Source organism: Chlorocebus sabaeus, chromosome 12 (assembly GCF_047675955.1).
Source record: "Chlorocebus sabaeus isolate Y175 chromosome 12, mChlSab1.0.hap1, whole genome shotgun sequence".
Lineage (NCBI taxonomy): Eukaryota > Metazoa > Chordata > Mammalia > Primates > Cercopithecidae > Chlorocebus > Chlorocebus sabaeus.
Window position 1 is genome coordinate 103,797,066 of NC_132915.1, and position 22,300 is coordinate 103,819,365.

The window sequence follows — 22,300 nt, forward strand, 5'->3', positions numbered from 1 at the left end:
GACTGAAGAGATTCTAACTCATGCAAGATAAGCAGTTACGTGGCTCACAGTCACGTCGCAAAGATGCTGGGGGCTCTCCTCCGCCTGCTTGTTGTCCCGTACAAGGCGCTTCCTACCCTGGGTCTCTGAGCCCAGTCGGTGAAAGGCGGAGGAACATCGATTCACAGCCCCAACAGCGCCGAGGACCTTCCCCCCGCCACCCCTTCCCCGAGTCCGCCACTCCTTTCCCTGCCCTCCCCTCGGTGACTTCCTCCAACAGCTGACGAAGCTGTGTCCCTGGGCACCGCCTCTTCCGTCCGCGGCGCCCGGAGACGCCCGGAAATTTGCGGGCGCGCCGGAAGTTGTGAGGAGTTTCCTGCGAGCTCGGCTTCCTCAACATGGCAGCGCCCTTGTCAGTGGAGGTGGAGTTCGGGTGAGTCACAGAGCTGGGGCGCCGTGGGGATAGATTGAAGTCGTCGGGCTCGGAATTCCTTTCCTTCTGCCATGGGGCCTGACACGGCCGAATCACTGGGTGTCCCAGTGCCCGCTGTGAGCTACGCCACCCGCCTAGGAGAGTCTGAGAGGCCAGTCTCCCTTAGCTATGATGCCGCATGTCGGGAAATAGAGGCGCACATTGGGAGGGAGATGCTCTCTGTTTACCCCTTGGTGCCCTGTGCTCCGTCGGAGTCGAAGGTCGTGACTCTTAGCAGGCAGCCTCTCTATCTTCTTTTCCATTCCTGTGTCGGACCAATCCCATCTGTTTGGCATCTGCATCTGAGCTCCTAGAACCAAGAAGGACCACCCCTCCACCCACTGATTTCATTCTTTGGGCAGCAGTTTCTTTTTACACAGTTATTAAGGTCTTGTTTCTCGTGGGATGTAGTGGCCAGGGCGGTACTTTTTTCTTTTTCTTTCCCGAGACTTGGGGATACTAAACAGACCCGAGTCTCCTTCAGGACAGTCAGTAAACTTCTGCAGAACTTGAGTGCCTTCTGCAGAACCTGAGTCAGGTGGCGATATGGGGACAAATAAGAAATCACACTGAAGGGAACTAACACGGACAGTATAGTATACACAAGACGAAAAATGGAGAAATTGGGACACACACCAATTACCGAAGAAACACAGAGCAGGGAGGAAGTCTACTCAAGGCACTATTTTGTGCTTCCTACAAACAGGTTTATCATATGGTTTCAAAGCTGAGAGAAACTGCAGAGTTTAGAGAGAAGGCAAAGAAACTGACACCTTGAAAGATGGGTGGTGTACTTTCCAGAATCACTTGAAAAGAGGGAATAGGTGTGTATGTGGGTGTGTGGGTAGATAAACAAGCCAAGGTCTATGTGAAAGGCAAAGTCTGGGATGGGAATCTAAAACCTCTGCCCAGTGCCTTTCTTCTCATTGGATGCCTCCCGTTTCTTTCATGTTTTCCCTTAATTGGGTAGTTCATTCACCAGCCATTTATTGAGTGCCTACCATGTGCCAGGCAGCAAGCCAGACACTGAGGATACAAAGATAAATAGAAGTCTGTCCGTGCCCTACAGCGTTCAGCATTTCTGCCCCTTAGAAGGGGGGTAAGTCTCATGACTAAGTGCATTTTAATTGATATTGTCTGGCTGCTTGGATCCAATTAGAACTGTATTGGTCTGGACTCCTCACTGTTTTGCCTCACTGACCCTTGGCCAGCTACACTTCCTAAAGCCTGGGATTCTAGGAGGATCCCTTCTTCCTTAATAGGCCTCAGCAGAGCTGGAAAGAGAGAAACCACAGGCTGCTATGTTAAGATTTATCTAGGCCAGGCATGGAGGCTCATGCCTGTAATCCCAGCACTTTGGGAGGCTGAGGCAGGAGGACTACTTGAGCCCAAGAATTCGAGACCAGCCTGGGCAACATGGGGAGACTTCATCTCTACCAAAAAAAAAAAAAAAAAAGATTTATCTATGGACAACTTGCCTTTCATTCTCATGTGTCAGACATGGTCTTTGATTATCAAGAATGTCTCTGCCAGGTACTGTGCTAGCTCAGTGGGGAAGTCATGTGAGGAAGACCGGACCCTTGCTCTCCAGAGCTTACACACCAGCACAGTTGCCCTTTTTCTGACCCAATCATCTCTAACTTCAGTCTCCCTTACCTCCAAGATTGGAATAATGACCCCTGGCAAGGCAGGACAACATTCCTCCATCCACCTTCTATCACCTCCTATCACAGCACAGCATTCCATGAAAATTGCAGCTTCTCAGGAAGCAGGAATGCCCAACATGATGCTCAACCCAGGCTCCTCTTTGTCCTTGTGCTGATGCATGTTTTTGCCCTGACCTTTCTTTCATTTCCTATGCATCTTAGCAGACGTGATTCACCCTTTATCCAGAACTGGAGCAAATTTGCAAAGGCGAACATGCCCATCATTTTCTCCCTTTTGTCCCTTAGTGGCCCCACTCCCACTTCAGTCCTGGAAGGGTCTCCCTCCTGAGCAGATACAGTCCTTTTGGCCCCACTAGCTCCTCCAGAGACCCTCTGGAAGGCCCTTCACACCTTCCTTCTTGTCAGTGACCAGGTCTGCCACCCTTTGTCTTCCCCCTGAACTGTTCTCAGCAGAGCATTTTCTCAGGTCACACAGAATTCAAAGTATGTAATACAGTTGTGTTTTGTGTCCCTGTGGTCCATGTTGTAAAGGCCTAGATGTGAAATTCTCTCTGTCCCACCTCTCTTCCTCCTTCCCAAGTTGGGGAGGTGTTGGCAAAAGGAGGGAATGTCATTGAAGTCAGAGAAGAACTGGGAGAAACGGGCATTTCCTTTCTTTTAGCAGATATTTGTTGAGTGCCAGGCCCTGTTTTAGGCAGAGCTCGCAGCCCAGCAGGTGGAGAGGAAGTAAATAAACAAAATATATATGTACATGTATATGTATGTGTATATACAGAAGATTGAAAGATGAAGATACGTTAGAAATGGTGAAGGCAGTTTTGAGAACATCTATACCTGTCACTGGTATCAACAAACACATCCACCAAGAATTGAGGGGTGGAAGGAAATGGAGATATGTCAGTTGAGTTTGAATAGCAGATCTTATAAGAGAGTCTGGCCTTGGGTCTCTCCTGGGATAGAACAATCCCCTTGTCTGCCTCCCTGAATCACTCTTGAGGCTGGGCATGCACCTTCCCCCACTCCAGATGTGCTGACAGCAGAAATGCCAACCCCTCCCTTGAGGGCCAGTGAATTCAGCAGTGACAGGTCACTCTCTGAGCGAGACTGGTTCTCCCTTCATCCGCTTGTAAACGGAAAAACAGCCTCGGCCTCTGAGCCTGGCACCACCAGGTTTGGCCAGTCTTGGTTGTTTGCCTGAGTCCCAGTGCCTTCAGTTCCCATCCCTCTTCTCTGACCCCCAACTCCTGAGCCCCTTGCCTGTCACCCTCCCCCACCCCAGCTGCTGCATGTGCCAACCCCCACCCAGGAGAAAACGAGGCTCTTGGAAGGGGATAAATGGAGGCTCTGTGCGGGCTTGCAGCTGAAATGGCCCTGTGCGCGGCCACAGATGGGCCTCCTCTCCCCCTCCACATTTCTGCATCAACAAAGCGTGACCTTGTTTGGATGACAGTCGCCCCATGTTTTCCCCATGACAATGCTTGCCTTGCCTTTGCTTCCCAGTAGGCTGTCTCAGGACATCTCTGTTCCCTGAAATTGGGAAGGGTGGTGGGGTGGAAGACCTCGCATCCTTCAAAAGTCTGGTAAGGCCTTTTCAGTTAAGATCCACAAGAAGTCTGAGATGGGAATAGGGAGACCCAGAGGGAGAAGCAGCATGGGGCGCTGAAAGAGCCCTGGCGCTCATCTCAAAAGCCTCAGCTGCTGGACTTGGCTCCAGTCACCTCTGCAGTCCCCGCCTTCCCTTGGCCAGGTGCTGGGACACAGAAATGAACCAAACTCTGCCCTCAAGAGGCTTTCTGACCTTTGAGAAGTCCTGTTTTTTTTTCTGACCAGTCTGCTGGTGCTAAGCAGGAATCAGTTAGACTCAAATTATAATAGTTCAGCCCCTGCCTGTCTAACCTTGGACCATTTAGTTGCTTAACTTCTCTAGACTTGAGTATACTTTTCTATCAAAGTGAGTTAATAATATCTACCTCCTCCCTTCTTCCCTGGGACTCCCTGAGGATGAAATGAGATGAGGAACATCTTATAAATGGTGAGGCGATGTGAACAGTTGTTGTTAGTTGATGCCAGGCCCTGTGGACTCTCTCAGCCTCCAGCACTGTGATGTGCCCACCTGGTCAGCAGCAGGTGGCATGGGCAGGAGCATTTCAAACCGTCATCTGGCCAGAGGAAACCCTTAGATGCACAGGATCTCCAGAGTGCCTCACAGTGGCTCCTCAACATTTTTCCATATGGAAAGACTGAAGCTTAAGATTGAGTCAAGGCCAGGCATGGTGGCTCACGCCTATAATCCCAGCACTTTGGGAGGCTGAGGCAGAAGGATTGCTTGAGCCCAGGAGTTCAAGACCAGCCTGGGCAACATAGTGAGACCTCATCTCTGTTATAAAATATTTTTTAATTATTACTAGTTTTGAGACAGAGTCTCACTCTGTCGCCCAGGCTGGAGTACAGTGGCGTGACCTTGGCTAACTGCGCCTCAACCTCCCAGGCTCAAGTGATCCTCCCACCTCGGTCTCCCAAGTAGCTGGGGCTACAGGCATGCACCACTATGCCCAGCTATTTTTTGTATTTTTTGTAGACACAAGGTGTTGCCATGTTGCCCAGGCTGCTCTTGAACTCCTGGACTTAAGCAATCCCCCCTCCCCTCTCAGCCTCCCAAAGTGCTAGGGTTATAGATGTGAGCCACTGTGTCTGGCCCCCAAATTATTTTAATAACAGGGAAAAAAGATTGAGTCACACATCTAAGGTCTCAACATAGGGAGAGGTGGAGCCTGGGCTTCACACTGGGGCCAGCAGCTCCAAAGGCTGTGTGCTGCACCTGTGTGGTAAGCTGCCTCTCTAGAAGGCAGAGGAGTAAAAACAAAAAAACAAGAGTCTGCAAATTTGGGTACTTTATTTTATTTTTTTAATAATTAGAGACAGAGCCAGGCATGATGAGTCACAACTCTAATCCCAGCACTTTGGGAGGATTGCTTGAGCCCAGGAGTTCAAGACCAGCCTGGACAACATAGGGAGACCCTGTCTCTACAAAAAATAAAAATAAAATTAGGCAGGTGTGGTGACACGTGCCTGTGGTCCCGGCTACTTGGGGACTGATGTGGGAGGTTCGCTTGAACCCAGGAGGTTGAGGTTGCAGTGAGCTGAGATCACGCTACTGCACACCAACCTGGGTTGACAGTGAGACCTAGTCTCAAAAAATAAATAGTCCAGGCGCGGTAGCTCACACCTGTAATCCCAACACTTTGGGAGGCTGAGGCAGGTGGATCACGAGGTCAGGAGTTCAAGACCAGCCTGGCCACAATGGCAAAACCCCGTCTCCACTGAAAAAAAAATACAAAAATTAACCAGGCGTGCTGGCACATGCATGTAATCCCAGCTACTCTGGAAGCTGAAGCAGAAGATTGCCTAAACCCAGGAGGCAGAGGTTGCAGTGAGCCAAGATTGCAGCACTGCACTCCAGCCTGGGCGACAGAGTGAGACTCCGTCTCAATAAATAAATAAAATAAAATAAAATAATAAAATGAAAATAGGCCAGGCACAGTGGTTCATGCTTGTGATTTCAGCACTTTGGGAGGCCAAGGCAGGGAGAACTCAGGAGTTCAAGACCAGCCTGAGCAACATGGCAAAATCCCATCTCTACAAAAAGTACAAAATTAGCTGAGTGTGATGCCATGCACCTATAGTCCCAGCTGCTTGGGGGTCTGATGTGGGAGGATTGCTTTTAAGCCTAGGAGGTCAAGGCTGCAGTGAGCTGTGATTGTGCCACTACACTCCATGCTGGGTGACAAAGCAAGACCTTGTCTCAAAAATAAATAAATAGATAATTTGCCGGGCACCTAATAATAATAATAATAACGTAGAGACAAGGTCTTGCTATGTCACCGAGGCTTTGTTTCACTGAGGCTCATCTCAAACTCCGGGCCTCAAGCAGTCATCTCGCCTCAGCCTCCCACAGTGCTAGGGTTACAGGTGTGAGCCGCCACACCTAGCCGGTACTTGATTATTAGTAAAAATTATATCCTACTCTACCACATTAGAAGTCATTTAAGAATTAGTCACTGGGTCTGGGCAGAGTGGCTTGTGCCTGTAATCCCAGTGCTTTGGGAGGCTGAAGTGGGAGGATTGCTTTAGGCCAGGAGTTTGAGATCAGCCTGGGTAACACAGCGAGACTCCATCTCTACAAAAAATTTAAAAATTAACCTGATATGGGCCGGGCTCAGTGGCTCATGCCTGTAATCCCAGCACTTTGAGAGGCCAAGGTGGGCGAATCACCTGAGGTCAAGAGTTTGAGACCAGCCTGGCCAACATGGTGAAACCCTCTCTCTAAAAATACAAAATTTAGCCGGGCATAGTGGCTCATGTCTGTAGTTCCACCTACTCAGGAGGCTGAGGCACAAGAATCGCTTGAACCTGGGAGGCGGAGGTTGCTATGAACTGAGATCACACCACTGCACTCCAGCCTGGACAACAGAGTGAGACTAAACAAAGTGAAATATAAATATAAATGTAAATATAAATATAAATATAAATATAAAAAGTAGCCTGATATGGTGGCATGGTGGCATGCACCTGTAGTCCTAGCTATTTGGGAGGTTGAACAGGAAGGTCTCTTGAACCCAGGAATTCAAAGTTATAGTGAGCTATGATTGCACTACTGCGTTCCAGCATAGGTGACAGAGTGAGACCCTGTCTCTAAGAAAGAAAGGGGAAAAAAAAGAATTGGTCACTGCACCCAAGGTGTTTCTGCACCTTAGTCTCTGCTGCTCTCGGGCTTCGTTACCAGCCCTATCCTCAGTTTTCCATCTCCGCTACCTCTTCCTATTTGCGGGAGCTCACCTAGCTGTCTTTTTCTCTGGTCCTCCTTTGCAGAGGTGGTGCGGAGCTCCTGTTTGACGGTATTAAGAAACATCAAGTCACTTTGCCTGGACAGGAGGAACCCTGTGAGTACTGGCTTTCTGAACCCCTCTCTTGGGGCCATTGAACAGGAGTTGGTCCATGGGGAACACTCAGCCTTGTTCAGGCCTGTGTTCTGTACCCGTGTGCTAAGCTGCCTCTCTAGCAGGCAGAGGAATAAAAAGAGTCTGCACAGCCGGGCCCAGTGGTTCAGGCCTGTAATCCCAGCACTTTGGGAGGCCAAGGTGGGCGGTGAGCACAAGGTCAGGAGTTCCAGACCAGCCTGGCCAACATGGTGAAATCCCGTCTCTATTAAAAATACAAAACTTAGCTGGGCATGGTGGTGTGTGCATGTAATCCCAGCTACTCGGGAGGCTAAGGCAGGAGAATTACTTGAACTGGAACCCGGGAGGTGGAGGTTGCAGTGAGCTGAGATCATGCCACTATACTCTAGCCTGGACAACAAAGCGAGACTCCATCTCAAAAACAAACAAACAAAAAAAACCAAATGCTTGTTAATCTTTCTTGAACAAATATACACTGAGCACCTCCTATGCAGCAGACCATGTGGTCATCATTGTAGAGACAGACCTGAACAAGAGCCAGTCCCAGGCCAGGTGTGGAGGCTCAGTAATCCCAGCACTTTGGGGGGCTAAGGCGGGCAGACCACTTGAGACCAGGAGTTTGAGACCAGTCTGGCCAACGTGGCGAAACCCCATCTGTACTAGAAATACAAAAAATTAGCCAGGCATAGCAGTGCGTGCTTGTAATCCCAGCTACTCAGGGGGCTGGGGCAGGAGAATTACTTAAACCTGGGAGGCAGAGGTTTCAGTGAGCCGAGATCGCGCCACTGCCCTCCAGCCTGGGCGGCAGAGACTCTGTCACAAAAAAAAAAAAACAAAAAAACCAGTCCCTGCCTTTAAATTGGGAGGTTTTAAAGAATTAACTTGCAGATCTTTGGCTGGGTAACTGTCAGAATAGCCTAGGGGCTGCGGACCAGATACGGCAGGTGTTCAGATCTTTTGTAACCTTCGCAGTGGATTCTAGCAAGGGCTCAGGGATGGGATTCCAGTCTCCACCTATGACTGAGATACTTCTGGGGAGAAGAGGGCATCATTTATATTAAGAGACAGGAAATGAGGTTCCTGGAGGTGGGCGGTAGAAAATGGTCAAGTCAGGCCGGGCATGGTGGCTCACACCTCTAATCCCAGCACTTTGGGAGGCTGAGGCAGGTGAATCACGAGGTCTGGAGTTTGAGACCAGCCTGACCAACATGATGAAACCGTGTCTCTACTAAAAGTACAAAAATTAGCTGGCGCGATGGCAGGCATCTGTAATCCCAGCTACTTGGGAGGCTGAGGCAGGAGAATTGCTTGAAACCGGGAGGGAGGCGGAGGTTACAGTGAACCGAGATCGTGTCACTGCACTCCAGCCTAGGCAACAAGAGCAAAACTCCATCTCAAAAAAAAAAAAAAAAGAAAAAGGCCAGGCGCGGTGGCTTAAGCCTGTAATCCCAGCACTTTGGGAGGCCAAGACGGGCGGATCACGAGGTCAGGGATCGAGACCATTCTGGCTAACACGATGAAACCCCATCTCTACTAAAAATACAAAAAACTAGCCAGGCGAGGTGGCGGGCGCCTGTAGTCCCAGCTACTAGGGAGGCTGAGGCAGGAGAATGGCGTGAACCCGAGAGGCGGAGCTTGCAGTGAGCTGAGATCCGGCCACTGCACTCCAGCCTGGGTGACAGAGCAAGACTCCGTCTCAAAAAAAAAAAAGAAAAAGAAGAAAATAGGCCAGGCGCAGTGGCTCACGCCTGTAATCCCAACACTTTGGGAGGCTGAGGTAGGAGGATTACCTGAGCCCAGGAGTTCGAGACCAGCCTGAGTAGCATGGCAAAACCTGGTCTCTACAGAAAAATAAAAAATTAGCCAGGCATAGTGGCATGTACCTATGTTCCTAGCTGTTTTAGAGGCTGATGCTGAAGGATTGCTTGAGCCCAGGAGGTCGAGACTACGGTAAGCTATGATCATACCACTGTTCTTCAGCCTGGGTGCCAGAGTGAGACGCTGTCTCAAAAAAAAAAAAAAAAAAAAGATCAGAATATGTATGGGGAGAAAAAAAAAAATGGCCAAGTGAGATTTGGCAGGATTCTTCTGGAACTGGACACACATCTGCCAGTAATCAATTATTATTGCTCAGATTCACTGGCTGTCACACCTTTCTGTCCCTCCCTCAGGTTGGAGAGCAGTGGCACAGGGTGGGGTCTGTCTGCCACACTTGGAGGCTGGGGGACACTTATTAAGGAGCAGGGCACTGCCCACATTGAGCTGGGAGGGGGTATGTGGCTGGGGTTTAGTGTCAGGATTGTGTGTGCCTGGTCAAGGAAGACATGGGGTGCTAAAGGTGACTGTTTCTTAGTTTGGCAGATGGCCATGCAGCCTTGGGAGGGCACACAGTGCTCTCAGAAGAGGCTTCTGAAAGATTCAGTCTCAAAGACCTTGCCTGGAAGTTTATTAAAATATCACAAGTTATTATTTATTTCCTCTGGATTTTGTCTGACATGAAAACCCACAAATTTTCTTTTTTTTTTTTTTTGAGATGGAGTCTCGCTGTGTCTCCCAGGCTGAAGTGCCGTAGTGCAATCTCGGCGCACTGCAACCCCCACCTCCTGGTTTCAAGCGATTCTCCCACCTCAGCCTCCCAAGTAGCTGGGATTACAGGCAGGCACCACCACACCTGGCTAATTTTTATATGCTTTTTTGTTTTTTGAGACAGAATCTTGCTTTGTCACCAGGCTGGAGTGCAGTGGTGTGATCTCAGCTCACTGCAGCCTCCGCCTCCTGGGTTCAAGCAATTTCCCTGCCTCAGCCTCCCGAGTAGCTGGGACTACAGGCACGTGCCACCACGCCTGGCCAATTTTTGTAAGTTTTAGTAGAGACAGGTTTTCACCATGTTGGCCCGGCTGGTCTCTAACTTCTGACCTCAAGTGACCCGCCCACCATAACCTCCCAAAGCGTTGGGATTACAGGCATGAACCACTGCCTGGCCCACAGATTCTCATAATTCAAGCCCCATTTCACTCATTCTTTGACTGAGTACTCAGCAGTGTCAGGCACAGTAGAAAATACTTTATTTGACTGGGCACAGTGGCCAGCACTTTGGGAAGCCAAGACAGGTGAGTCGCTTGAGCCCAGTAGTTTGAGACCAGCCTGGGCAACATGGTGAAACCCCGTCTCTACAAAAAATATGAAAATTAACTGAGTATGGTAGTGCATCCCAGTAGTCCCAGCTATTTGGGAGGCTGAGATTAGAGGATGGCTTGAGCCCAGGATGTGGAGGTTGCAGTGAGCTAGTAGCGTGCCACTGCACTCCAGCCTGGGCAACAGACCTGAGGCTGTCAGACGCTGTCTCAAAATAAGAAAGTACTTTATGGCCGGGCGCGGTGGCTCAAGCCTGTAATCCCAGCTCTTTGGGAGGCTGAGACGGGTGGATCACAAGGTCAGAAGATCGAGACCACCCGTCTCAAAAAAAAAAAAAAAAAAAAGAAAGAAAGTACTTTATTCTTTCATGTAGCTGGCAAATCTATGTCTAGTGCCCTCTTTGTGCCATCACTGTACTAAGTTACTGGATATTCATTAGTGAGCAAAATAGATATGGTCCTTGCCCTTATAGAGTTAGCAATGTAATGGGAATGGAGCTAGGGAATAAACAAGTAAACAAATGAATGTATAACTGCATCATTACAACTTTTAGTAATTGGCATGAGGAGAACAAGAGTACTGGGATGGGACTAATAGATGGTCACCAGAGGTCTCTTTAAGGAGGTAACATACCAAGGCTTGGTGTGGTGGCTCGCACCTGTAATCCCAGCAATTTGGGAAGCCAAGGTAGGCGGATCACTTGAGGTCTGGAGTTCGAGACCAGCCAGGCCAATATGATGAAACCCTTTCTCTACTAAAACTACAAAAATAGTTGGGCATGGTGGCAGGCACCTGTAATCCTAGCTACTCGGGAGGCTGAGGCAGGAGAATCGCTTGAACCCAGGGAGCGGAGGTTGCAGTGAGTTGAGACCACACCACTGCACTGCAGCCTGGGCAACAGGAGCAAAACTCCGTCTCAAAAAGAAAAAAGGCCACCAGGCACGGTGGCTCACGCCTGTAATCCCAGCACTTTGGGAGGCTGAGGTGGTCGGATCATGAGGTCAAGAGATCGAGACCATCCTGGCCAACATGGTGAAACCCTGTCTCTACTAAAAATATGAAAAATTAGCTGGGTGTGGTGGCGGGCACCTGTAGTCCCAGCTACTCGGGAGGCTGAGGCAGGAGAATCGCTTGAACCCTGGAGGTGGAGGTTGCAGTGAGCCGAGATCACGCTGCTGCACTCTAGCCTGGGGGACAGAGCAAGACTCCATCTCAAAAACAAAAAAACAAAACAAATAAAAGGTAGAAACCAAAATTTAGAGAAGTTAGGGGTCTCGCCCCAAGTCATAGTTATTTAAATAGCAGAGCTGGGATTCAGAACTAGCTTTCAGGCCACTGAATTTCAGAGTCCTGGCACTTTGCCACTAACCCCATCACCATCTAGCCCAAGAGGCTCCCTGAATCACTCTAACATCTTTTTTGTTTTTTTTGGAGACAGAGTCTCGCTCTGTTGCCCAGGCTGGAGTGCAGTGACGCAAACTCAGCTCACTGTAAGCTCCACCTCCTGGGTTCACACCATTCTCCTGCCTCAGCCTCCTAAGTAGCTGGGACTACAGGCGCCTGCCACCACACCGGCTAATTTTTTGTATTTTTATTGAGACGGGGTTTCATCATGTTAGCCAGGATGGTCTCGATCTCCTGACCTTGTGATCTGCCTGCCTCAGCCTCCCAAAGTGCTGGGATTACAGGCGTGAGCCACTGCGCCCGGCCCCACTCTAACATCTTATATTTTCCAATTTTTACACTTTCCTTAATTTATTCATGAGTTCAACAGCTACTTATTTCAACTTTCATGATAACCTCAAGAGATAAAAGAGACCCCTAAAAGAGAAGGAGGGAGGGACCCGAGGCCTGTCCAGAGTTACCCAAGTAGGGAGGCTGGGCTGGGACTCAGATTTTTTTATCCCTCATCTTCCAGGCACTGTTCAGGGAACAGGCAGGGGCCTATCCCCACTCTGGGAAGAAAGGAGGGGAGTGGGAGGGAAGGCGCAGTGGCCCACTTAGTCTTTGGTCCCTTGGCTGTGAGTCCCTACACCTGGTTCCTGTTGTGCCCAGAGGCGTGGGTCACACAGCAGACCCAGGGTAACCTAGGTTGGTGACCTAGGTCACCAACAGAGCTGGTTAGCAGCTGCCAGGCCTCACCCTGGCACATGTGAGCCCAGCTGGGGGTCAGGGGCCTGGTGCTGCTAGGAGAGTCTTACCCTTCCCCCAAGTCCGTGCCCAGATATGTCATCTGGCAGCCTTCCCAGCCTAGGGGCTGCCACTTGGCCAAGCGAGTCTTGGAGGTTCCAGCAGAAATAATAGCAGCCGTAAGATTTCGGAATGTGACAAGCCTCACAAACTAGGGAACTCGTGGCTCCTAGGCCAGGGGAGAGCTTCCAACCCAGTCAGTTTGGGAGAAATGATGAGCAAAAGGACTGAGGGAGTGAGACTGCGAGAGGGGAAGCCTGGCCCGCGCAGTTGCTCTTCGCTTATGCCTGCCAGCCTCTTTCTTCCCCATCTGTTAGATGGGAGGTCGGGCTCGTTTTGTACATTACTGAGCTGGTTGTCTCTTTGACATCTATAAGAAGAGTTTCTTCAAGATCCAAGTATACACAATTCTGTGAAGCAGAGTGTGCTGACCCAGTAAGAAGCTATGTGAGAGGAGGGATGTCTTAACAGCCATCTTGCTGAACCGGGCCAGCCAGGCACCCACCAGCTTAGGGTACTGCGGCTGCTGAGAGTTGGTCTCTATGACTCAAGCATCCCTTTGACCCAAGGCCCCTCCTTGCCCAGGCCCCAAGAGTAGACTTGGCCGCCTCACCTTTCCCTGCCTGTCTTCCTTCCCCTGCCCTGCCATTGTGCCCCCTCCGCCTGTTCCACTTGCGTTAAAGCGTGGCTGGTGAGGGAGGGCAGGAGCTGCAGGAGCTCCTGGGTGCTTTAAACTGCTTAGCATGCATTTCACAGCCTCTCTGGGGCCAGCTGTTCCTTTCTCTGCTCTCAGGGTCTGTTTGCTGATCCCCTCTCCACCTCCCTCCTCCCCACACCCCTCCCAGTCCCTGTGCAAAATTGCTTTTGAAAAGATCCACTTTCTGCTTAATTAAACAATGAGGAGGTCCCCTCGCACATCTGTAAACCTCCTTCTGCGGCCAGTTTAGCCCACAAACTGCTCCATTCTTACCCCCATTCACTTGTAAATGGCCCCTCTGATGTTCCCTCCACCCCCTCTCCTCTGTTACTCCCCCCTTGCCAGCTCTTTCTTTTCCCTTTTCAACTGAGGCCTGGGGTGGGCTCCCCGAAGAGCTCATCGTGGAGCCTGGTGGACTTGGTGGGGACAGAGGCGGTTTAACCTGTGGAAGAGAAGACTTAGGGGATCCTTTCTTCCATATCTGAAGGGCCATCCTGGGGAAGAGGGGGTGCATTTGTTGGCATGGTCCCCGTGGACCATTCAGGCCCAGTGGGTGGGAATGACAGGAAGACAGATTTCTGCTTGGGAGAAAAGAGCTCTTAACAATCAGGGCCGCTGCACAGAGGAGCTGACCTCCTGTCCCTGGAGGTGTTCAAAGAGAGACTGGACGAGAGTCTGTTACACACTGGATGAGGGTCAGTATCAGAGACGACTTTGAGGTTGTTCTCTTTCAGTCCCGCGAGGCTGAGGCTGACACCTTTTGGGGCTCTTCCACAGTGGGCAGTCAGTGTCCCCCAGAGTAGGACAAGTCCACTGGGGCGAGGGATTCTGGTGGAGCTTGCGTTGGTGCTCTCCACAATGGGTATCCTCCCTTTGGCAGCAGCCTTTAGAAGGTACTGGAGCCCAGAGGATGAGGAATCTGAAGTCACTGTGGGCTTACAGCTCAGAGCAGCCATCTGTTGAGCGTGTCCTGTGTGTGTGACACTGCCAGGCCTGCCATGGGCGTTGTGCCTTATGTAATCCTCAGCAGCTCTTGGCATTTGGATTATTATCCCTGCTTGTCAGAGGATGACACTGAGGCAGCAAGGTGAAGTGATTTCCCAGCCAAGGCCGTTGAGCACACAGCGCAGGTCCTCTGGCTGTAGACTCAGAACCCAGCCACTCCATCATAGAGCAGCAGCTCTCATCACCTGCTCTGTCCCCGATGGGCAGGCCAGGTGCCAAGGCATCCTGCACTGGAAACCTTGTGTTAGGTGCCCGTCTCCCTCCTCTGGTGCCGTGTGCCCAGGGGCAGCCTGGCTGCCAGCACCTCTAGCCTCAGAGTGTCATTCCTTCCACCTGGGTTGTCCTGGGAGCATTAGCCAACCCCAACATCTTGTGGGTTCAAACATCTAAAATAGAAGGAAGGTCAGTATCTAGGACCCCTCACTTCTCTCCCAGTCCCCTTATTCCCTTTCCAGCTTCTGATGGGAAGATACTGGATGCCACAGAAAACCCCAGCCAGTCCCAGCACTATCTGATTCGTGGTTGGTTCTGCCCTGCCCTCTAAAGCTGGGGTGCCAGACCACTGGGCAGAGTGTGCAGAAACCCAGAGTGCGAGGGGTATAGGTTCTTCCCCTCTGGATCCTGGAGTAATTACAGCATTGATATGCAGGTTACAGTGCTGAGAGATTTGTATATATGGTCTTATTTTATCCCCCACAATGACCCTATGAGACGATGTTAACATCCCCGTTTTACAAAAAAAGAAAGTTGAGGCCATTTTACAAAAAAAGGAAGCTGAGGCTCCAAGGATTCCTTTTTTTTTTTTTTTTTTGAGACGGAGTCTCGCTCTGTCACCCAGGCTGGAGTGCAGTGGCCGGATCTCAGCTCACTGCAAGCTCCGCCTCCCAGGTTTACGCCATTCTCCTGCCTCAGCCTCCCGAATAGCTGGGACTACAGGCGCCCGCCACCTCGCCCGGCTAGTTTTTTGTGTGTGTGTATTTTTTAGTAGAGACGGGGTTTCACCGTGTTAGCCAGGATGGTCTCGATCTCCTGATCTCGTGATCCGCCCATCTCGGCCTCCCAAAGTGCTGGGATTACAGGCTTGAGCCACCGCGCCCGGCCGGCTCCAAGGGCTCCAAGGATTCCTTACCCAAGGTCATAGAACTAGGAAGCGATGGAGTCCAGCTCAAAATCAGGCCTGTCTGACTCCAGGGTCCATGGTTTTAATCTCTTTCTTCCTCCCACCTTCCCTCCCTACCTCCCCAGTTGTCCACTCAAGTAATGGTAATGGTAGTGCCATACGTTTGAGCCAGATTGTGATTCGAGTGTCATGTCAGAGACACATGGAAGCACAGGCCTGGGCAGTGGGTCCTGGTTCCCAGGAAGCACATACCTAGGAGGTACCGCTGAGGTTCACTAGGAGGGAGAGGCCCCTACGAGAGCAGGCCCGTTCTCAAGGCCTGGCCCCATCTCCTGCTAAGCTTCTTACCTTCTCTGTTCTGCTACCTTCAACCTGCCATTCCATCCTGCCCCAGCCTTCCCATGTGTTATCCTTGTGCCCAGAATGCTCCCCACCCGACTCATCCTTCAGACCTGAGCTTCACTGTTTAACATCCTCAGCCAGGCCTCTCCTGATCCCAGAGGAAGGAGATAGCATTTGTCACAACTGATTAAGTATGGTCTGTCTCTGCTGCTGGCCTCTAGCTCCATGAGGGTAGGGAGCTCTGTGTCCCTCTTGCCCACTGCCATCTCCCTAGCACCTTGCACATAGTAGCTGCTCAATAAATATTTGTCTCCTGAGTGATCACATGGGATTCCAGGAGGGAGACCGCCCCTAGTAGGAGAGGGAAGACAAGAGGACACAGAGTGGGAAGGTGAAAGTGAGAGTCTCCAGCCCCCATCTATCCCAGAGCCATCCATCCCCAAGCCACCAGCCCCTGACTCTGCTTAACCCTTCCTCCTCCCCTGGGCGCCTTTGGAAGCCGACCATCTGGCTTGGAGGCTATTTGCATATTGTCTGTGCCTCAGCAAGCCTAGCAAGATGTCCCTGGGGGTGTGTTTCAGGCCAGGCCGAGTGGCCCTTGCATCCTGCGAAGGGAGCCATGAGTTCCCCCTCTCCCCACCCCCAAATCCAGGCATGGGGGAACAATACGGGTGGTGATGCAGTAGCCTCACCATGGTAACAGGCTATCAAAAATGTGGGCAGGCCTGGGTGGGGGGTGGGCAGAAGAGGGAGGGAGTGACCTTAGCAAATAGGAGCATCATGATAAATGAGCCAGCACCGGGCAGCAGACTCATCCCCCAGCTCATCCCTCTGGGACTCCATGCTGGTGCCATCGTTCAGATGACCCCACCATGACCACTAGCCCTTCCCCCACCCCCAGGCCTATCCAGAGTGGAGCAGAAGCACCTTCCCTTTGGAGGGAGCCAGGACTGTCTCCTAATTGAGTCCGGGTTCCATGCAGGCCAGGCACTGCCTAGACCCTCTCGCCGTCTCCACACACACAGGCACACCCCCGCCCGCCAGGGCTGGCTGATGGATGTGTCAGACCCCGGTGGCTCTATCGAGCGGCCACAAGATGTATGGGTTGGCGGCCCACCAGACAGTGCCAAGATGGAGGCCAAGGGGATTCAGAGCCAAAGGGAAACCTCTGAAATCCCGATCTCAGGGAGGAACCCAGCCAGGAGTCCAAGTGGGCTGCAGCTCGTTGGAGGCAGCCTTCTCCCCATCCCATGCCTGCTCCAGGGACCATGAAGACTCCGATCTGCTTTGTTTAAAAGGAGACATTAAAATGGAAAGGCGGCAGTCTCAGTCCATGGACACTTTGCCCGTGGCCCTGTGCTCTGCTGGCATACGAACCAGGCAAGTTGGCACTGAGCAAAGTGGACCATCCAGGCTGCAGGCCTGTCAGAGCGAGGGTGGCACGCGTGCCAGCCAGTGTGCCTTAACTCCCTGCCCAAGGCTGGGGCTGTGTGTGTGTGCGCGCCACGCTGCGGGCCCGGACGGGGCAAGGCAAAGTCTCCCTGAGTCCTGGCAGCCTCTCCCTCGCCCACACTCCAGGACTCTGGACTCCAGGCAGGAACACCAAGGCCCCACTTGGGCCTTCTCCAGCTTAGCCCTGAGCTTTGTCTCAGGCATTAGTCCAGGACAGCAGACCCCTCTGGACACTGACTCAGGATGGGGGTGGTTAATCCCAACCCCTCTGCTGGCTTCCCAGAAGCAAGTTGTCTCCCCAGGACCTTTATCCTCAAGTCATCTAGGGGAATGAGAAGGAACTCCGCAGCCTCAGGAGAATGGCCCTGTTTCAGGGGCAGACAGTTGAGGACCATAGGCTTCGAGGTGTTTATAGAACCACATTCCTGTGTGCTGTGGCTCGATACTGCTGCCCCTAGGAAAGGAGAGGTGACCCTGGAGACAGGTGACTCTGAGCCTCCGCATGACATACAGAGAGACTGGTGGCTCTCCTAGAACCACAAGGAGGCAGATCTCAGTGTTAGCTGAGCAGGAGAGGCCCTGTCACCCGAGTCTCTGGCCACCGCTGGCGTGGAGGGCTCTGGAAGCGTGGGGTGGTGGCAGGGGAGTAGAGCAGGGATTTGTCAGCATCCCTGGCTGGTGAATGATCCTTCTCTCTCTCTGCCAGAGGAAATTAACTGATGTTATCAGCTCAGCAATTGTTTTTTTCCCCTCACAAAGGGAAATATATGCAGACCCCTCCAAGAGCAAAGCCGAATCCTTCCCATCTGGGACTGGCTGGAGAGAGAAAGGTGGAGGGGGCTCTTCAGAGTCCTCTCAGAAGTCCTGCCATGGCAGTTGGAGACTGGCTTCCAGGACTTGTGGTTCGGGGCTTGTCTCCTAACCCTTTAGATGCGACAGTCCTCCCGCCATCTGCCTTGAATCCCTCCACTATAGGTAAATCCCATTGCCTCTTCTCCAGGACTTCAACAGTGCCATGTGCAGCTGTCTCTGAAGATCCACCTGGCAAGTCACTGGCCTGTCCTAACCTGTTTCCTCACCTTTGGAATGTACAAGTTCATGGGCCATCACAGCCTGGTCTGAAAGAAGCCCTCTAAACCCCACGTGTATTTCCTTCTGGGCCAGGCAAGGCTCTGGGGGGACAGGTGTCATTTGAGATTGACAAGAGTTTGTTCTGTGCATTCCTCTCCAGGGGACATCCGGAACCTGCTCGTCTGGATCAAGAAGAACTTGCTAAAAGAGCGGCCAGAGTTATTCATCCAGGGAGACAGCGTGTGAGTCCCATTCCTCCCTTCCCTGAAGGGGGTGGAGGGAGGGACGGTATCTGAGCCCCCACCCTCAGGTTCAGTCCTGGCCTTCTCTGAATCCGGTTCTCCCCTTCCTCCTCCCCCTGACTCCTCCAGAAAATAGTGTGAGATCTATTTTCAGTTTTCTTGTTCCTAAAACCAAACTCTGGAGGATTTTTTAAATCCCAGATGAAAAGAGCCTGGTGAATTTCTCAGAAAACTTGGATTCTGCCTTCTGGTTGCCACAGACTTGCTGTGGGACCTTAGACGACTTACTTCACTTCTCTGGGCCTCAGTTACTCTCTACACAGAAAGTGCTGAGGACAAAATGTAGCTAGTACAACTGAAGAGCTAAATATTCTATTTTATTTCATTGTAATTTAAATAGCCACATGTGGCTAGTAGATTACCATACGGTGCAGCACAGGTCTAGAATTCCAAGGAGTCATTGACTCTGTGCATGCACACACCCATGCACATGCACACACACACTGGGGACACCCCGTAGAAGCCCAGAGCAGTCTCTTTGGAAAGGACCAGGTTCCAGTTGCCAAGAAGTTACTTCTAAAACAAGGCCAGTCCCCCTTGTGAAAGGTGGCCGGTGCAGTTGTGAGGCTCGCTTATTTGCCTCGAAGCATAGGTCACTGTGAGGTCCTAGGGGATCAGCCCTCCTTCAGGTCATGGTCCAGTGGTCCTGGAGGCCACCTCTAAGGCCAGCAGCGCTCCTTGGGCCATTACCAGTGGGAGCCAGGCTAAGTTGCCTGACCAAATGCTGACCTACGCTGCCTTATGCCAGGCAGGACTGCACATGAACATTGCCATGTGGCATGGCAACTGATTCGGAAGAGGCAAAACAGCCTCCTCTCCAGGATGGGCATGCAGAGGCCTAAAAAAAAGCCGAAGTTCTTTTCCAGAGCTAATGAGAGTAAGGTTAGACCCCTGGAAAAGTCCCACTAATGATTATGGTGACATTGTGGCAAGAACTCCACACATACCAGCTGATTTCGTTTTCGTATAGGCCTTGTGGGACAGACGCTATCACTTATCCCATTTTCAGATGAGGAACCTGATACTCAGAAACAAAATGACCTGCCCACGGTCCGGGTGGTGATGCTGGCTGGCGTTTGCACCCATTTTCCATCTGGCTACAAAGACCATGCATGACTGTCTGACCTGGTTTCCTTCACACTCAGACCAGCCTCCCCTTCCTGGGAGATGTTTAGCCAGACCCCAGGAGGAAGGCTCCCCAGCACACTCTCCTGCAGCCCAAAGCTCTCAGCCTCTCTTCCTCTGTGCTACTGCCTCCTGCTTCTCACTCCCTGCTACTCACCACTATCTTTCCCACAGGCGGCCAGGAATTCTGGTGCTGATTAACGATGCCGACTGGGAGCTACTGGTCAGTACCTCGGGTGACATCCCTCCCCCAGCCCCTGCCCTTGCTGCTTCAGTGGGAAAGCCTTGGGCCTCTCTCAGGCACATATAGAGTGGCTGGGTAATCCTCTGCCCCACTCCAGCCCCACACTGAGGTTGCTGGAGTCTCTCACTCCAGGTGAGGAAGGGATGGGTAGCTGGGGACATGGGAGCACCCCTCCATCCTGAAGATTTGCAGGTTGAGGTATAGGATACCCATTTTTCTGGTACAGTCTGTCTCTTCCAGAGCAGCCAGTCCTCAGCCCCTGCTCTCCCAACTCCTGGGGTGGAACTGGGAAGGGAGCCCTGAGGGTCTCCTGCTCCCCTCTGTCCCGCACCAGGGTGAGCTGGACTATCAGCTTCAGGACCAGGACAGCGTCCTCTTCATCTCCACTCTGCACGGCGGCTGAGGGCCCTTCTCTGGGCCTGGGCACCCTTAGAGGGGAGAACGAAGCAATCAGACATCCCCTTGGGCCCTGCTTCCAGGTCTCCCTGTCCCCCTTGCCTGTCTTCTTCCCTGCTCTGTCCCCCAAGCTCCCTCCAGGCAGGGAAAAGAGGCCAGGTGCTAAAAATGAGCCTTTCTCAAGCACGTGAGCAGGGGAAGGCAGACAGGCACCAGAGCCCAGCACTACCTTTTCCAGCAGCTGTGATGGGGGAGGGTGCCCCTCTGGTTTGTCAAGAGTGGAAGGAGGCTCTGTGGCCAGGTGACCTGGCTGCCTTCCACTCCTTGTACCTCAGTCTAAACATGGAGTGGCCGCTGACAAGGTGCTCCAGCCTCAGGGCCAGCATCTTCATGGGGAAGATGAATGGACCTGAGTAGCTGAAGGAAGGCCCCTCCCTACCCAAAGATTGGAGGCTTCTCAGCCTCAATTTCCCTGTCTGGACAGCTGAGGGCTTTGCCTGTCCCCCACTGCTATCAGTATGGAACCCCAGCTGGGGTCCCCTATTCAGTGCTGACTCCCCCCAGCCAGCAGCTGCTCCTCCAGCCACACCCCTCCTTCTGCTCCCCCTACCCCTAGCCCTTGACCCTGGCTGGCCTGCCTCCCTCCACAGGCCACCAGATGGGCTCCTGAGACCCTCCCCAGGCTGCTTACAGCTCATTCTGCTGGGGGTAGAGATGAAGGGAGGGAGTAAGTTAAACCTTGGACTAGCAGAAGCCTGGGGGGATCTGTGTGCCTCAGTTTCCTCCTCTACAACTGAATATTTATAGTGGCTGAAAACTGGGGAGATACCTGATGGTGCAGATGTCCATTTTCTCTCCCTTCCCACCTCCTGCAGGAAGCAGGAGGGGGCAGGCAGCACCTGGTAGGCAGAGTGGTTTGCTCCCCCTCCCCTTCCCTTCTGGAAGTCTTGGGGCCTCAGTGCTTGCAACAGCCGGCCTTGTGCAAATAAAAGACTAGGTTGTTTACTAGCCTTGCTTGGAGCTTCATCCTTGGAAACAGGTGGCACCTCATATCCCCCTAGTCATGGTCTGTGATACAACCTCTCCATCCTCAGCCTAGAGCCTCAGAGCTACCCTTCACCCTTCACCCAAAAGAGGGGTGGGGGTGAACACTCAGACAGTCTGAGACGGGGTAGTCTAATAGAGCCATCTGGAGAAGGGGGTGGCAGAGTCAGTCTGTGCTGACCAGTCTGCGTCCCAGGACGCATCCCCACCCGTCTGTCCGAGGCTTTGTCCCACCAGCTGCAGCCAGCAGCCTCAGAACCCAGAATGGGGGTGGCATAGATAAGACTGCTGAGCCCCCTTTCTGTGGTCTTTCCTTCCCATGACCTGGAGAAAAGAGCTTTGTTTGCTGGAGGGAGACCCCCAAAAAGAATTAGGGTGCTAACATCCCACCAAAAGCGTCATCCCACCCAAAATGTTGCTTTTCATTCTGTGTCAGTAATTTAAAGTGGAATTTCTCACCTCTCACCCTGTGGAGATGGAAGTGGCAAAAGGTTGTCCCAGCAGTGTTGGGGGACGGGGTGTGTACATCATTCTTTTGGGGATGGATGACCTGCCGGCTGGTGGGCTTTTCTCCAGCACTACTGCAGGTAGAAGCCCTCTGGGCTTGTGTGGAGTGGGAGCAGCCGTGTTGGGACTATGGGGAGGAGCTGGTCTGGGTGCAAATTAAGGCTAGTGTTGGGGTCTGAGTGCTGTCCAGAAAGGCTGTGTGACCAACCCTCACTAGTTCCTGAGGTCAGGGTCTCCATGTTAGGGAACAAAGCAGGAGACTTGGAACAGCCCCTACAGCTGCACTTTCAGAAGGTCAGCCTGTCCCATTCTTGTAACCTGGAGGTCCCTCCCTGTCTCCACCCCACTGAGCCGCAGGAGCAGCCCATCAGTGCACCTGATTGGAACACCCCAGATTGCAGGTCCTGGAAACTGGGCGCTAGGATCCGTTTCTCTGGCTGCAAAGAATGGGAGGCCTGATGTGGGATATCCCTTCTCCCACCACACCCCAATTAATGCTGAAGAGTAGGGCAGGAGGAGGTGCTGGGAAAACCGGGTTTCTTGGCACATGGGAGTGCAAGCACTGTGGTTGAAATTGGCCATGGCCAAGGCACT

The 22,300-nt window shown here is 52.1% G+C and overlaps 1 protein-coding gene across 1 annotated transcript; it reads left to right on the plus strand.

The window, feature by feature from the left end:
- The first annotated feature begins 300 nt into the window (after positions 1-300).
- URM1 (ubiquitin related modifier 1) lies at positions 301-21,163 on the plus strand. Its single transcript, XM_008006064.3, has 5 exons — positions 301-412; positions 6,988-7,058; positions 18,249-18,330; positions 19,690-19,738; positions 20,094-21,163. The coding sequence occupies exons 1-5, from the start codon at positions 378-380 to the stop codon at positions 20,160-20,162; spliced, it is 306 nt and encodes a 101-aa protein (XP_008004255.1). The 5' UTR covers positions 301-377; the 3' UTR covers positions 20,163-21,163.
- The last annotated feature ends 1,137 nt before the right edge of the window (positions 21,164-22,300 follow it).